Here is a 15,666-nt window from a genome sequence, read left to right on the forward strand (position 1 = left end):
TCCCTATAGCCTCGGCCAAAATTAAGTTCGGTGCCATGTCTGTATAGGTGAGCTAAGGTGATGATGTAAGTCTGTATAGGTGAGCTAAGGTGATGCAGACTGTACTGGCCTCACGGCCAAGCTAGCTAGAGGGCCTTATGTCCGAGTCCATTAGGGTTAGATTTGAGAATTTCTATGTTTGAGTATTTCCTAGGTTTACGAGTTTCTAACTTTGAGTATCTTTTATATTTAGGACTCGTGGTTTGAGTCTATCTAGAAGAGTCCAAGTTTGTATAAAAAGACGTCAAGTCTGTCATTCTTATTCACCTTTCAGAGAATTATTAATCAAGTTATCGTATTTTCCCTTTACTTTAATCGTTCTTTATTCAAGTTTTAGTATTCTTATTATTTCCGATGTGTCTACATCATAAGGACTTCACATTTTCTTTTCCATCTTTTAGAATGTTAACTTCTGTGTGATCTTTCATCCACTTTTAATTTTGAAGCTTATCTTTGTTTACTTACATTGATTTATTCTTCCTTTTAAGAACTTAAGCTATCTGGAGAGTACTACCTTCTTTAAAAGAGATATGCTACATGTAAAATCTGCTGGCCCTTGTGTGTACACTGTCATGTGAGAAGTGGGCTGGCAGATGAAATGGAACCAGTCCACCCCAACCCACCACCCCAGACCTTTAATGTGAGAAGTCTGCAATCAGGTCCCTTTGGCCATGTTCAGAGCGCGGTAAAAGAGTCCTACCATGATGTGATTTCTTGTGATCACATTTCATTCTCACCTGCCAAAAATTGGTTTACCATCGTAAAAGATAGATTAGCTAAAACTTGAAAAGTAATATTAATCTTCAATCTAAAATGTGGTTAAAATGTTTGTGCCTATTTTGGGTTTTTCTTTTTCACATTTAATATGCTATAATTCTTGGATTGGATTTAGCTCTCCAAAAGGCTTTTCTTATTTTATCCTTGAGTGGGATTCTTAAATGATAATCAAGAGCATGTAACAAGAGATGGTAAGATATCACATATTTGGAACCAAAGTTCACACCAGTACAATTTTGCTTTTGTTAACCTACTTGTAATCAAGTCGCACATAAACCTGTCATACATCCTCTTATTTTCGTATTTAGAGGGTTTGGACCATCCAAAATATTATCTGGAACATAAAGACTTTGGTCAACTAAACAATCTTGTTTTAGTTTAAAAATCAATTTGTCTTTTACCTCTTAACCTTCATCTTTATGTCCGAACACCATAACCACAACCACCACTTCCCTCGCTTACACCACCACTACTTCCGACTGCTGGCACCAACACTACCACTTCTCTCTGGCCTTTGATTTTGCCCAATCATGAACTCTGGATTTTTTAATTTGAAGAATAAGAAGAGGAAGAATAGTAACAAACCTGGATGTGAAGACTTGCAGCAAAAATCCTAGAAGCACTCTTGGCGAAATCACCATACATATGATGTCAGTGCGAAAACTTGGTATTGTGCCTCAACTTAGGGCAACTGAAATTTTATGGTTGGGGGTCTTATCATTAAGTTCATTTGTGTTATTAACATGAAATTTGGAGTTTGGACACTATTAAGGTGGAGCTTAAAAGTGATTTGCTGACAGCTGCTTTTACGAATGCAACTATTTCTCCAGTGTGAATTTGCTTTGAGTTCATCCACTTGTTATTGGTTTTCAGGTATCATATCTGCTACTGCTTTTTGCCCCACGCATACTGGGATGCTTGCTACTGGTTCTTATAGTCACACTACAGCAATTTATACAGAAGATAACATGGAGCTTCTATATGTTTTACATGGCCAAGAAGGTGGAGTTACCCATGTAAGTGAGATGTCTATTATTTATTATGATTTTATGTTTCCTTTTTTCAGCTAGTCTTTTATAAACAAGCCTTTTATTATGATCATTTTGCAGGTACAATTTTCAAGAGATGGTAACCTATTTATACACAGGTGGAAGAAAGGTAATTGTTTTAATCTCCATCGATTCTGTCCTTCATATAGTAACAGTGTAACACAAAGAATGAAGATAACAATGAGTGTACTAGATAAAAGCTAGATTCCCGTTGAAACTTTACTTACCTATCTATAGGGTAACTCCTCTTTTTTTATCAGTAAGATCTGAACCCCCATCTCTGTAGTAGAGAAACACATATGTTACTGCCCAACTAAAGTAGGTTTCACGTCTCTAGGGCAATACACTCAGTTAATGGGATTTTGGTGAACCAAAGGTTGGAGTACATAACCATACTCGCCATTCATAAGGACACTTCGTCCATGAATAACCTCTGGTATGCCTCTATCACGGTTCTGTGTGAGAAGGACAACTCGATGCCAGTGAGCCAGGAACTTGTGATAGATGGAGTCACCTATCCTATCTATTCGGAGGTGGAGTCCGTGTCGGCCTCGGAATCAAAAGTGTGGCAGGAATTATTCCCTCCAGTCAGAGTTCCAGTATATATGCCTCGTAACTCCTTCCCGGTTCTGAGAAGGACTTCAATCTCTTTTCCTATCAAAAGACTGAATACGAGCCCTACCTATCTTCGGGATGGAGCAGAAAAGGGAAGGAATAGGTCTGCCAGTGAGGACTCAGGGGTTAGGGATGGAGCCAGTAGACTTCTCACAGCCGTGGGAACGTCATCAAAGGGGAAGGAGATAATATAGGGTAATGAAATTCAGGAAATGAAGGGCAAGAGAGACTCTCTCGAGGAGGTGCCCCAGTCAGAAGAAGTGCTATCAGCGGTGAAAGTCCTAATGGACTTATCAGTTAGGTGGGCCAAGAACAACGTAGGCCCGGATCGGATTAAACAGGCGCTCCTAAGAACGCAAGGTTTGAAGAGGAGGGTCGAGGATCGTTGCTCTAGCATGGATAAGCTTGGAGAAGCAGGCTTGGGGATTTCTAGTGAGTTGTCCTTAGAAACACCAACCCGGGCCAAAATGGGCGAAAATGAAGTCTCGGGGGGACAGTCGGAATCGCTGGGTGAAAAGATAAAGGAAATGGGTTGGTCGGCAGGCCCCTTCTCTGGAAGGAATATCAGAAAACCCACCCAATCAGAGAGGAACCAAGGGGAATCGGTTATCGCTAAACCCATAGAGTTTCTGGCCTCTCTTCCCCCTCAAAATCTGGCTGAGGGGAGTGAGACATCTCTGGCCGCTATGAGATCTAGATTGAAGAAAAAAAGGTTGGCGGTTTACAGCAGGGAACTGAAGCTGCTAGAATGGAGTTTGGCCACCCCTACGAGAACATCTACGCAGAGGGACCTCAGCAAGGAGAAAAAGGATGAAGTATCGTCAGAGGAAGAATCGTCTTAGACCTATGTGGTTGGGGGTGGAAGGGGGGTGTTTTGTCTCGTTAGTCCGGGTCTCTTTTTGTGATTGTTCATTCGAGGGTTACATCTAATGGTGGCCCGTGTCGAGGGGCAGCCCTATGTAGTCACCTTAGGTCGGTGGAGGGTGACTTTTTGGTTGGGATATTTCTGGGTTAGGCTTCGTCGGGGGAACGCCCGATCCGCTCCCCCGTTTTTTTTCTGTTTTTACTGTTAGTTATGTTTTTCATTTACTTGGTTTTGCACGTTGTACTTTGTCTTATCCTTGGCGAACAGCTCACCTTCGGGTTTATGAATATTAATTCACAGTTTCAAAAAAAAAAGGTTGGAGTACATACTTTTGCGAAATTTGTTTTTTAATTTCGCTTGTTATTCTCGTCAGTAAGACCACGTACAAGGTAGATTTTCCAACTTATTGGTGAGCTGTCCTACTCTTACTAATGATGTAATACCATAACTGTACGATTTAACCGGAGGCAAGCATTTAGTTAAGAAGTTTTGCAGTAAGTTGGAAAATCCAGCATGATCTTCATCCCGATATTTAAGTAATGAATGTTATGAATGGATGTTTTTATTTACCAATTTATGCAGGCTCCATGTATCAAAACACAAGTTGCGTTTAATTAATCCAGCATGATCTTCATCCCGATATTGAATATCTGTATCTGACACTGACTTTTCTTTGCTGGTTGAAGGACCCCTATATACTATGCTGGGACATACGAAATACTGCTGGAATAGTCTACAAGTAAGTGAACTATTGGGCAAGTAATAACTTCTTATGTTTGGTGATAGTTTAGTTGGTGCATCTTTTGTATTTCTCTCTGCATTAAAATTAACTTATATGAGAACCAGAATGGAGTCAGTTAGGTCCAAACAGTTCTGATATTCTTACATTTATTTGATCTTTAGGTTGTACAGATCATCAGAACATAAGAACCAGCGGATATTATTTGATATAGAACCTTCTGGTCGACATCTTGGTACAGGCGGGCAGGTATCCTTCAACCTCCTTTTTAATGTATGTCGGGTATCTTGACGTCCTCAAATCATTAAAATCTGTGGTATTTTCTTAACCAGGATGGTCAAGTTCATTATTATGACCTTCAGACTGGGCAATGGGTATCAAGCTTTAAAGCAGCATCCAGTATGGTTTTTTACATCTCCTAAACCAGAAAGAAAGATTTCAATGTTTTCCGAAATCAGAACTATTGTTCTTGATTTTATTGCAGATACTGTCAATGGTTTCGCTTTCCACTGCATTTGATTGAAGCGAAGCCCTTTGCAACAAGTCGGGTCTTATATCGTTCTAGTGAACCATCCGCCTTGTGTTTGGTTTTAAAGATCCAACAATATTCATTGACGGTAAACCTTATCTTCCAATGTCTGCTACTTCATCTGGGCACCGGAGGTTTGACACTCTCAATGAAAGTGACGAACGTTATAGCCTAAGCTGTATATTTCCTATCTCCTAGTCTTCTTACAATATTCATGCAATTCTAATCTGGGATTATATATATATACACATGTGTTTGTGACAAATTAGTTTTCGTAACAAAATTGATTTATTTGCTTCTGCTCCATTTAGGTGATGAAAACTCAGCGTCGATTTGGAGTTTTTGGTGTGCATCAGAGGATGCAAGTAACTTCGACTGGGGAGATTCAAATAATCAAATTGAAAGAGAAGACATTCAACAGGATCCTTGAGTTCCTATTCTAAGAATGGGATTGCCCTGGCCCGACTGAACTGTTATTGTGTTTATTGTTGCTCCGTGTCCGTTAAAGCATTTTCATAGAAGTATGACTACAGTCAAAATCTTGTCGGTTTTCTTTGTACCCTTTTTATTTTCTAAATTATACTCAGTGTAGACATCAGAAGATTATGTTATTGGTCTTGGGCGGCATTTGGTTATGTGAATACCCGTGTTTTCTTTTCATTCAATACACCTTTTTTTCTTCGATGAAGAAGAGAGAGAATCAATTTTTTTTTCTCGAATACTCCTCTTTTTAATGTGAATGATCGTCATGCTTGTATCTTTTAGTTTCAGTCGGATTCCTTATTAGCATTTTATTCGCTATTTTGGTAAAACTAATCAACTTACAAATGACGGAATAAAACAAAATATAACCCCTTGCGAGAGCCCAAATTCGTAGCGAACGAACTGGGGATAAGAGATGATGGTGGAACCAGCCTTTGGTGCAACGGTTGGACACCCCTCCTAAGCCAATGAGGTTGTGGGATCGAGTCTCGGTGGAAGCAGTTTGTTATCAAGATTTATCCCTTCTAATGCAGGCTATGTATTAAAATAAATAATGTAATAATTTGTCGACTTTAAGCCTCTTTCATGTCGGGTTTTAGGCCTCTTTCATTCTTAGTTTGAATTAGGCGGTTATCGTGCTTATCACATCTTTATGATGTATCAATGTCTAGTAACGACTTACGTGATCGTAGTCGAATGACTTATAACTGCCAAAATAACATATACATAACTTCACAACTACCACCACTACTTCCGACCATCTCTCTCTCAGGGCATCTTCTCTTCGCCAGTCGTCTTGCTCGAGGGAAATCCTAAATGATTGTGGCCAGAGGTGGTGGTGGGAGATCATGACTGTAGTATCTTTGTTTTAGGCCAGTGTTTTGGGGAATCAACAAAGTTTGCGGGGCAATAAGTTTTGGGTAGAAACAAACTTTTCTAGTTTCTCCCAAACATCACCCTTTCAATTTTTTATTTTCTTCTTCTTCTCCTCTACCTCAACTAAAACTCCAGCTAGCTCCACCGGATTCCGGCAACTTCTACCATTAACGCTGGCGACCCTCTCTCTCTTTTCATCCCTCTCTCTCTTTTCATCCCTTTCTCCTTCTCTCTCTCTTCATCCCAAAAGGTTGAAGAGATTAACCCAAAGGTTGGTGACACTTTTGGTTAATCTCTTCCTAGTTTATTAATGGAGTTTTAAGTTAACCAGGACATACTCTCCTTGCCATTTTGTTAATGGAAGTGTAATTCAGACTGTCTAGTTGAATGTGGTGCATAGTTTTATTGTCATTTTGCAGTATTAGTTATGAGGTTTATACCTCCAAGTTGTGTATACGTTTTTCGTTGCGATGTCGAAAATTGGCTAGTTGGACTTGTACCACTTCGATTCCTAGTTATGGGCTTGTATCATCTTGTGGTTGAAATTAGCCTTCTAATGTCGAAAATTAGCCCTGTTGACATCTCACAAGATGATCAAAATATCATCAAGGATTTAGATAACCATTCGACAAAAATAAACTAAAGATTAGCAATTAGAACACATACACAAAATCTGCAGCTAAATTGGAGTTTAGAGTAAAAAGCCAACAAAAACACAAATCATTGTAGTCTAAATTGCAATACTAAGCCAACAATATTAATAGAGAAAGATGACAAAATGTTCATCTAAAATTTAACAAACCACCAACAATATCCAACTGAAATCAAATAAAGACCCTCAAGGTTCTCTTGCAGCTAAAACTTCAAGCTACTTATTATATACATGTAGTGCTACTAACTCATTCTCTACTGTCCTTCGATATCCATAGATGAAACCTATTTGGAGATCAAGTTGGTTGATGCAGAAACCTCCTTGATACCAGCAGTACCATTCTGCCCCTGATTAAGTAAAAAATACAAGAAAATCAGAACTTAAAGTTAAATGAGTAAGGATACTTCTTTGAGTAAGTATGAATCAAACGTTAATAAACTCACATAATCCTCTTCCTCGATCGTCAAATCTGTGGCTGAAGCTGCAGGGAAATTAAGCAATTTTTCAAAAAAGCTCCCCGTCCGTATTTCGTGTTTATTGTCCTCTCCCTTAACCACGACATTGTTATAACTGATAATAAGTTTCTCCAAATTGGGAGAACTCTTCAAAAACATCTCACATAGTTTAAGCTCATTAATAGAAGCAAATAGCTTTTCAATTTTAACAACCGTGAGATGGTTGAGAAGGCCTGGGAGTGATTCCAATTCCATATTAGAATCAGTGTTTTCTTCATCATGGAAAGGATACAATCTGTCTCTGTTAGAACTCTGGATTAAAAAAAAACATTAAGAGTTAGTACCCGTTTAATTGAAGACATCCAAAACATAAACAGCTCAAGAGGTGAGGTTTTCGGTTATTACCACTTTAATTTCCACGAACACTGATGTTATATTAGGAGATGCATTTAACAAGGAAATTATTGCACCAAATGATTTATTTGAAAGCCATGTCACTAACTTCAAATTCTTTAGACAATTGAATTGGTTCGGATGAAACTTCAGAGATTCGATAACCTTCGCAGAAATAAAATAAGTAAACTATGCATGAGCCAACTAAATTGCATTTAACCAATTGGAGACAAAAGAAATTCAAGGGAAGACATACCTCGAGGAAGTCATGGGACACGCTTAAATCTGTCACTTTAGTTAAAACTTTTAAAAAGTCCTTGGCACGCTCAACGTATAAAATAAGAGAATTCTTTGGGAGTTCCGATATAGCATTTGGACCAACATCAGATCCCCTAACTGCTACTAGGTTAATATGTGCACATTCAATGGACAATAATAGGTCATGGAATGTGTATCGCTGTGCCATAAAGTCGTGGACAATCAAAGATTCTAATTTGGGAGTAGACAGATGAATTTTGCTGGGTTTATTGCCCGAGGCAAGTGTATTCTCTATTTGAAGTTTTGATAGTACCACCGAAGATATCTCGAAAACGTTATCCCTGTCTCTAACTCTAGAAATCGTTAGAATCAATGTTTTGAGAGAGGGTAGACTCGAGATGAACTTTTGAATCCCTTTTTCTTCAATTACGATCGAATCAAGTTTCATGTACTTGAGATTAGGCAAATGAATAGTTTCAGGCAGATTAACATTGGAACTTCCGTCCCTATCCATAGATGAACCTAACTCTAGTTTTGTTAAAGAAACACTTGAAAAAATACTAGAAGTAAATCGAAAAGGTGAAAGGAAATAATACCTAATGGATAACTCTTCTACCTTGCTCTTAATAGCATGATGTATCCATGAATTGATATTTTCCCTGATTTCATTAGACGGGTTGGAAGAACTGGATTCCAAACTGAACTTTTTGATGGTCTTCTGTCGAGAACGATGACTTAATACGAAATTCACGAAATTTGCAAACTGTTGATTTGTGAGTTCCCTTTTAAACCTCAGTTTCTTCATCTGTAACTTTGAAAACTTAGCTTCATTGAAATTAAAATAGGGCATCATACACCAGACGTATCTCCATTGTCTTGACAACAAACTAGTCTTCATGATATCAGTTATGTCAAGAAACGACAACACAAGATGGATTAGATCTTCCGGAAGATTACTTAGTCTGTCTAAATCACCTTTTTGATTGCAGTTTTGTTTTCTTGATCGATTAGGGTTTTCTCCCATTTTTTTAATGGATTCTTGGATTACGGTTTTTGTTTCCTAATTGAAAACGATAAAGAAATGGAAAGAAATTCTATTACTACAGACTTACCGAGAGAGATAGGGAGACAATGAAGGAGAAAATGGTTGGAAACTGTAGAGAGTTAAGGGTTTAATTTCTAAAACCAGAGATCAGAAGAGCAAGAACGAAGGTAATCGGGAGAAAAAAGAGATTTTTTTTTCAGTGTGGAACGAAAACTCCTTTGTTCAGCTATTTATACCTATTCCAACCGACTAGTTAGAGAGAGAGAGAAAAAAAAAATTCAGTTGAACCCACTTATTTATTCAGCTGTTAAATTTCGGCGATTTTTTTCAGTTGAACCCACTTATTTATTCGGCTGTTAAATTTGGGCGATTGGTAAAGGGAGCTGAAAATTGTTATTAGGGAGCTATTATGGTTGGAGAGCTATTGATGTAGAACGCAGCGGAATTAAAAGAAGATAATAAAAGTAAACAAAAAACGATAAAAGAACGAATAAATAACTATAAACTTGATTAAACTCAATTGGTTTTTCTCTTCAACATGAAAATAAAAGACAGACTGAACCTCCTTTTATAGGATTTTAGACTCAAACTAGGCTTTCCTAAATAATGGAAATACTGAAATACTGCAACTTCCTAAATAAATAGACTCAAACTAGACTTTCCAATTAATGTAAATACTGAAATAATGTAATTTCCTAAACCTAAATTCAATCATACTAAAACTGGGACTTTCCTAATTCTAAACAATATGGCCGATTGACCTACGTGGCCGATAGGTCCACGGCAAAAGCGTCCACGCCGGATGCCCCTGCATCAGCTTCCCCTTCTCCCACGAGGTTCGTCCCGAACCGTTTCGATGAAAAAAACAATTTGATGCTCCAGTATACGACGAAATCTGTCATAGCAATCCGTAATTCCCACTTTGCACGAACAGTGTATGAAATTCGAAGGCTAGAGAAAGGGACCAAGTCACCAACGATTATTCCGTCATTGGTCAACTATTATTCCGTAATGAATGCCGACTTAGTTACCATTAAAGCAAAATACCAAACTGACCCAACATGTGTCCCGAATATACTACTTTCTACAAACCCGTAATGAACATCCACGTGTTGATCTCGCTTAAATCCTATGGTCCTTAATGTTTCGGGAACTTTTTCCCGCTGTTTTTTCGGGATACTTAATACTGATTAGTTAACAACAAAATTTAGATCTCATATTTTATAAGGAGTATCTTTTTCCTTCTTTTTACTCCATGCACAAAAAAAGCTTCCTTTATTTTGCCCTTTTAGCTTCCTCAAGGCTTCATATTCATATATTGATTGGTTTGCTTCTTGTCTTGTTTCAACAAGGTACCCTTTCTTTCTTTCTTTCTCTAGAACTTTCTCTCTCTCTTTCTAATAGTATGATTGATTTGAAGTTGTGGGTATGTTTTTATTTTCATGATCTTGTTGTTGTGAATTATATTGTATGTTGATGGTTTTCATTCATATGGGTAAATTATATGCAAATTTCTCCAATGGGTTATGATCCAATTGGGTATCGATTATTTTCTTTTATTTCTTCAGATTTGTTTATCATAATTCTCTGGTTTGAATTGGATTTATAGTATAGTTCCTTGTTTATTTTGTTCAAATTTGAATTATGTAGTTAATGTGTTTGAAAAAATGACTCAAATAGAAGGAAAAACAGAAAGTCTTTTGAAGAAATTCACAGACTTTGTTTTGTTAGCTCATTGACATCAAAATGCTTGTTATATATAAATATTGGATCTTCCTTTTATATGCATATATTAAATTATTTCATGTGTTTAATCTATAGGTACATTCAAGTTCAATTTTTTTCGAAAGCTAGAAACCCCGAATATCGAAGGCCTCTGTTATTAGTTTTCATTCTTATGGTGAGATCATAAAACATAGTAGATTGAAAAATGGGGATGATTGTTCGGTAACCGAAAACAACCCATGAACAGGTTCATTCATGGAACCTTTAAACATAGAGAAAAAATGGGTATTTTCGTTTGTGGTAAGCTCTCTCCTATGTGTCTTCCTCCTTGTAACCTCTCTCAACTTGGGTCTTGTTTCTTCTTTAGATAAAATCAACTCTATCTTTTCAATTTTCTCTAGAGGAACATCGTTGAACCAAACCGAATCAATCTTTGTTGAATCTAAAGTTATAGAACCTCCTCCCCCAACACAACCCTCTGTTCCTCGGTTCGCCTATCTGGTTTCAGGTTCTAAAGGTGATTTAGAAAAGCTATGGAGAACTTTGAAAGTCCTTTATCATCCATTGAATCACTACATAGTTCATTTGGACTTGGAGTCATCGGTGGAAGAAAGGTTGGAACTTGCTTCTCGTATAGAAAGGGAACCTATATTTGTAAAGATTGGCAATGTGGATATGATCAAAAAAGCAAATATGGTTACTTACAGAGGACCAACTATGATTTCTAATACACTTCATGCATGTGCCATTATGCTCAAGAAAAGCAAAGAATGGGATTGGTTTATAAATCTCAGTGCTTCAGATTACCCTCTCATGACACAAGATGGTTCGTTTTATTCTCTCGGTATTTTCAAAAGTTCGTTTGTTGATTCTCTTATAATCTCGTAATCGTTTTAATTTATATATGCAGATATTATCTTCACATTTTCAAAATTAAATAGAAGTTTCAATTTTATAGAGCATACAAGTCGGTTAGGTTGGAAGGAGTACCTTGATTTTCCTTTCTCTTTTTGATATCCTTTTTCAGTTTCTCTTTCGGTTAACTATGCCATGTTCATACATTAATCTTATAATTCTATTGGTGAACAGAGGTCAAAGGGCGAAGCCCTTGATTATAGATCCTGGACTTTATATGACAAAAAAAGCAGATATATTCTGGGCAACCGAGAGAAGAGAACTACGAACAGCATTTAAACTATTTACAGGTCAGACTCTCTTTTTCCATCGTTTCCTTCAGTCTTGCAAAGATTAAACATAGAGAATTGATGCATATTATATGAATGCACCTAAAAAAATGTAAAGGCATTGTCGTGCCTGCTGAGAAAAATACCAATAAACATGGAAGAAGATGATGGAAGAGAAGATAAGGTAACTAACAGAGAGTAAATTACACTCATCTATGATGTTAATTTTAGTAGACCTGTATGGAAAGTGAGATATATATGAAGGTCCTTTAAGGAGAGATTTTGGGTAGGTTATTTGGCTAACCGTATCTTAGGAGTGATTTAGGGTAGGTTTGGCTGAATGGGCCTTATTTTGTCAGGTTTAAAAGAGGTTATAATCCCAAGGGGCAGTTGTAGTTGTGTTGGCTAATTTATAATCAACCATTAGGTCGCTAAATTCCAGATGAATCGGAGCATATATCCAAAGATAAATCTGATATAGACATCATTTTTTCCAACTCTATCCCTTTAAAATACGTTAAATTAGAAAGAAAAAAACCTCCCGTAAAATATCTCCCTCCAACATACAGTTAAATTAGTTAAATAACCTCCCCTGTAATCACTTTTCACATAACTCTCTTAAGATCCCCAAATTGATGACCGTTAGCTTCTCTTGAGTTTAATTACCTTCTCTACTCCTAAATATGTTTTATTGACATTTTCACGACGAAAACAACAATGTGTTTATTTTTTCTACCTTTTGTTTGTTTTCATGTAGTTTGCCTAAAAATTTAATTTTCACCGTGCCGATGCCACTGGGTATTTTTTGATAATATACCATCTTCGATGGCGAAGATCACACCTCCCAAACTTATCCCCAAGGCTTGAGATTATATCTCTCAGACTTATGTTCAAACCCTCTTCGATGACTAAGAATACACTTCCCAAACTTATCTCACAGGGTTGAGATTATACCTCCCAAGCTTATCTTCAAACCCTCTTCATGGCTAAGATTACACCTCTCAAACTTATCTCCAAAGGTTGAGATTACACATTTGATGTAATGAGGTATAACCCCATGCCCGGTTGACACGGACAATTCTCTAATTTCAGCCCTCGGAGATAAGTTTTAGAGGTGTAATATTAGTCATTGAAGATAAGTTTGAGAGGTATAATCTCAACCCTTGGAAATAAGTGGGAGATGTAATCTCAACTCTTAGAGATAAGTTTGGGAGGTGTAATCTTAGCCATTCAAGAGGATGGTGTATTCTGAAAAAGATACCCTCCTCCCTTGTTATATAGTTGGGGGGAGTTGGGTTGTACATAAATGTTGCAGGATGACTATTGCCAGATTTAGTGTATATCGTTAATGGGGTAAGAGGAAGAACTTTTGCAGGTTCAGCATGGATGGTTTTATCACGCTCATTCGTTGAGTATATAATATGGGGCTGGGACAACCTACCGAGAACTCTCCTGATGTACTACTCCAACTTTCTCTCATCACCCGAAGGCTATTTCCACACAATTATCTGCAATGTGCCTCAATTTGCCGAGACTGCAGTTAACCACGATCTACATTATATTGCTTGGGATGTTCCCCCGAAACAACACCCTCATGTTCTCAACATTAACGACACATTTAGGATGATTCGAAGTGGTGCTCCTTTTGCCCGGAAATTCAAGAAAAATGACTCCGTCTTAGATAAGATAGACAAAGATCTTCTTCAGCGAAAAAACGGTAGCTTCACTCCTGGTGGTTGGTGCTCTGGAAATCCTCCATGTTCTGAAGTTGGAAATCCTACTAAGATTAAACCAGGGCCAGGATCACGTCGACTTTCTTTTCTCTTGTCTAAGATAGCCTCTTCCTCAAGACTTAGGTCAAATCAATGTAAATAGATTAGATGAAGAAGTTCTTCGTTTTCTTGTTGCAGCCAAATGACACTAATTTTAGCATTGTCAGAGTGAGAACAGAGAGGTAGAGCTTCTCCGTTCTCTTTCAAAGGTGTTTGTGCACCGTATTTTTCTTGGTCGGAAACAGTATAACACGTTATCCGTTTTCTTAACTTTTGCCACGGAAGCTGAAAAGTATCGTTGTTAGCTTATACTTACAAAAGGATCCATCAGAGAAAAGAAACACCAATAGTCGGAGGAGCAAGATTGAAGTGCAGAGCTAACCAAGGAGAGTTTATTTATTCCATGAGACAAGAAAAGTGCAGGTAATTTACTGTCTGTAACAACAATAATGATACTTATCCAACTTCTGTGATTGAACTTTCAATTTGTTTATTCCATCTGGTATTATTTGGAGCCTGAATCACCCCGAGTCAGTTTAATACATTTTCTTTTATCTCTTCATTTCTGACTCATGAAAAGCGTTTGAATTGGAGCTATTATGAGTACTTATTCGAAGTTTGTATATATCTGACTCTGCTTTAGACTCCTATTTTGTCCACGACGTGATAGATTCAGATACGTTTTTATATATCTCAGTCACATTCATTTTTTTTTTTGATGAAATAAATCCGAGTCACATTCTGATAATGGAAAAAAAATCACCCCTTCAACATGACTTTTGATGTCTTCTAAAACTTGATTTCTCAACGAATATCCACTCGAGAAATCATTTATGTTCTTTCTGAATTCAAATAAACTTCGATAAATCTACAACTACGAACGTGTTCATAAACTAGATAGTTTAGACCATTCACTAAACTATTTCTCAATCTTCTTATACATCATTCGATATACAGATACACTATTATATATTTTCTCTCAACTTTACACCTCGCCCGGAAGATCATACATTCACAAACCAAACTTCATTATACTTCACATACCAAACAACTTCAACTACTGCAAAATGTCGCAGAGAAGGTAAATTCTCTAACAAGTCAAATGTGAGCAAGGAAGCCTTCGGTTTCCTTGGTCGGTTAGAAAACCCCTGGGAGAAAAACTGTGTAGAAATTGTTCTCTCACAAGGACCAAACCATTTTGCTTGCATATACTTGTGTTTTCTCCATGGACCCATATGCATTTTGTTCTCTTTCATACATTTTTTAGGGGCCGAACATAAGATCTTGATAATTGTTCGTACTCTTTCTGCCTTTCCGATGAATACCTCCGGAAGTCTATCTATTAACTTGTTGTATTCTTGGTTTGCTCGTGCCATTGTGAACTCGGCTCGAAAATTTAACTCAATTATCACTCTTATTTCTCCTTTTTTCGAACTTGAATCTACTACATCAAGATATGTGTGTTCCCCTGTTGAAAAAAATGGTACAACTAAGTCAAATTCTGAATTAAAAAAAACCAAGTTCATATTTATACAAATTTTTGTTTATTCGTCTATTGTTTTTTTCGTTTGTTTGTTTGTTTACCTGATGGAATTTCAGATGATTTTCGCCATTTAGACCTACAAATAGCTATGTTGAAACCAGCCTTTTGAAGGCGATCGCTAACGTCTCTCCTCATACAATTTCGGCATCCACTGTGTACTGGTCTCAAGCACACACAAACACTTCCTTCGAGTTGGTATTCCTTCATGGCTTCTTTTGTTGCTAGCCTGATTTTCCACTCGATCGATGTAGTCCTTATTAAAGTTGCCTATATAAAATAACAAAACCCATTTAGTCATCAGCTCTTAAAACATAAGAATTGGGTTTTCGAATGAAAGGACTAATAGAAAATCATCTTAAATATAATTAATTAAATTGAAGTAATAACTAATGGAGTAATTAAGAAAAAATTAAAAACAACTTACTTGGAGAAGTTGGTTTTGATCTTCCCAAAAAGCTTTACTCTCAGCAACACTTTGTGGGTTGTCTTGGTCCTCGTCATCCTCGCCTATATCATTACAATAATTTTTCGGTGACCGATCTTCTTCTTCAAAATCCCCAAAATCCATATCAACGATACTTGTCAGTCGACCGGAAAAACCGACATCATTTCCAAAACCGGCTAGAATCCGGTGACCGGTGGTTCTTCTTCCCTGTGTTCCGGCCAT

General features: G+C 37.3%; 3 protein-coding genes and 1 pseudogene across 4 annotated transcripts; 2 read left to right on the forward strand and 2 right to left on the reverse strand.

Moving 5' to 3' along the window:
• The first annotated feature begins 1,464 nt into the window (after positions 1-1,464).
• LOC147532238 (uncharacterized) lies at positions 1,465-5,301 on the forward strand (annotated as a pseudogene). The gene is made up of 8 exons (XR_015228106.1): positions 1,465-1,483; positions 1,690-1,832; positions 1,926-1,974; positions 4,032-4,084; positions 4,249-4,333; positions 4,417-4,483; positions 4,569-4,791; positions 4,925-5,301. The product of XR_015228106.1 is annotated as an uncharacterized LOC147532238 (transcript).
• A 1,371-nt stretch (positions 5,302-6,672) lies between these two features.
• LOC147532239 (putative F-box/FBD/LRR-repeat protein At1g78760) lies at positions 6,673-9,315 on the reverse strand. The gene is made up of 4 exons (XM_086650411.1): positions 7,729-9,315; positions 7,485-7,637; positions 7,068-7,391; positions 6,673-6,971 (listed from the first exon to the last, which is right to left on the reverse strand). Exons 1-4 carry the CDS (start codon positions 8,752-8,754, stop codon positions 6,909-6,911), a joined length of 1,566 nt encoding a protein of 521 aa, XP_086506537.1. The 5' UTR covers positions 8,755-9,315; the 3' UTR covers positions 6,673-6,908.
• Positions 9,316-10,025: 710 nt separating this feature from the next.
• Positions 10,026-14,081, forward strand: LOC147532240 (beta-glucuronosyltransferase GlcAT14A-like). The gene is made up of 5 exons (XM_086649587.1): positions 10,026-10,127; positions 10,597-11,326; positions 11,411-11,486; positions 11,590-11,705; positions 13,060-14,081. The coding sequence occupies exons 2-5, from the start codon at positions 10,756-10,758 to the stop codon at positions 13,557-13,559; spliced, it is 1,263 nt and encodes a 420-aa protein (XP_086505713.1). The 5' UTR covers positions 10,026-10,127; positions 10,597-10,755; the 3' UTR covers positions 13,560-14,081.
• A 222-nt stretch (positions 14,082-14,303) lies between these two features.
• On the reverse strand, positions 14,304-15,666 carry LOC147532241 (uncharacterized). The gene is made up of 3 exons (XM_086649588.1): positions 15,424-15,666; positions 15,041-15,266; positions 14,304-14,924 (listed from the first exon to the last, which is right to left on the reverse strand). The coding sequence occupies exons 1-3, from the start codon at positions 15,664-15,666 to the stop codon at positions 14,461-14,463; spliced, it is 933 nt and encodes a 310-aa protein (XP_086505714.1). The 3' UTR covers positions 14,304-14,460.

Source organism: Eschscholzia californica, unplaced genomic scaffold (assembly GCF_041429995.1).
Source record: "Eschscholzia californica isolate CP2 unplaced genomic scaffold, dmEscCali1.0.p SCAF_6, whole genome shotgun sequence".
Lineage (NCBI taxonomy): Eukaryota > Viridiplantae > Streptophyta > Magnoliopsida > Ranunculales > Papaveraceae > Eschscholzia > Eschscholzia californica.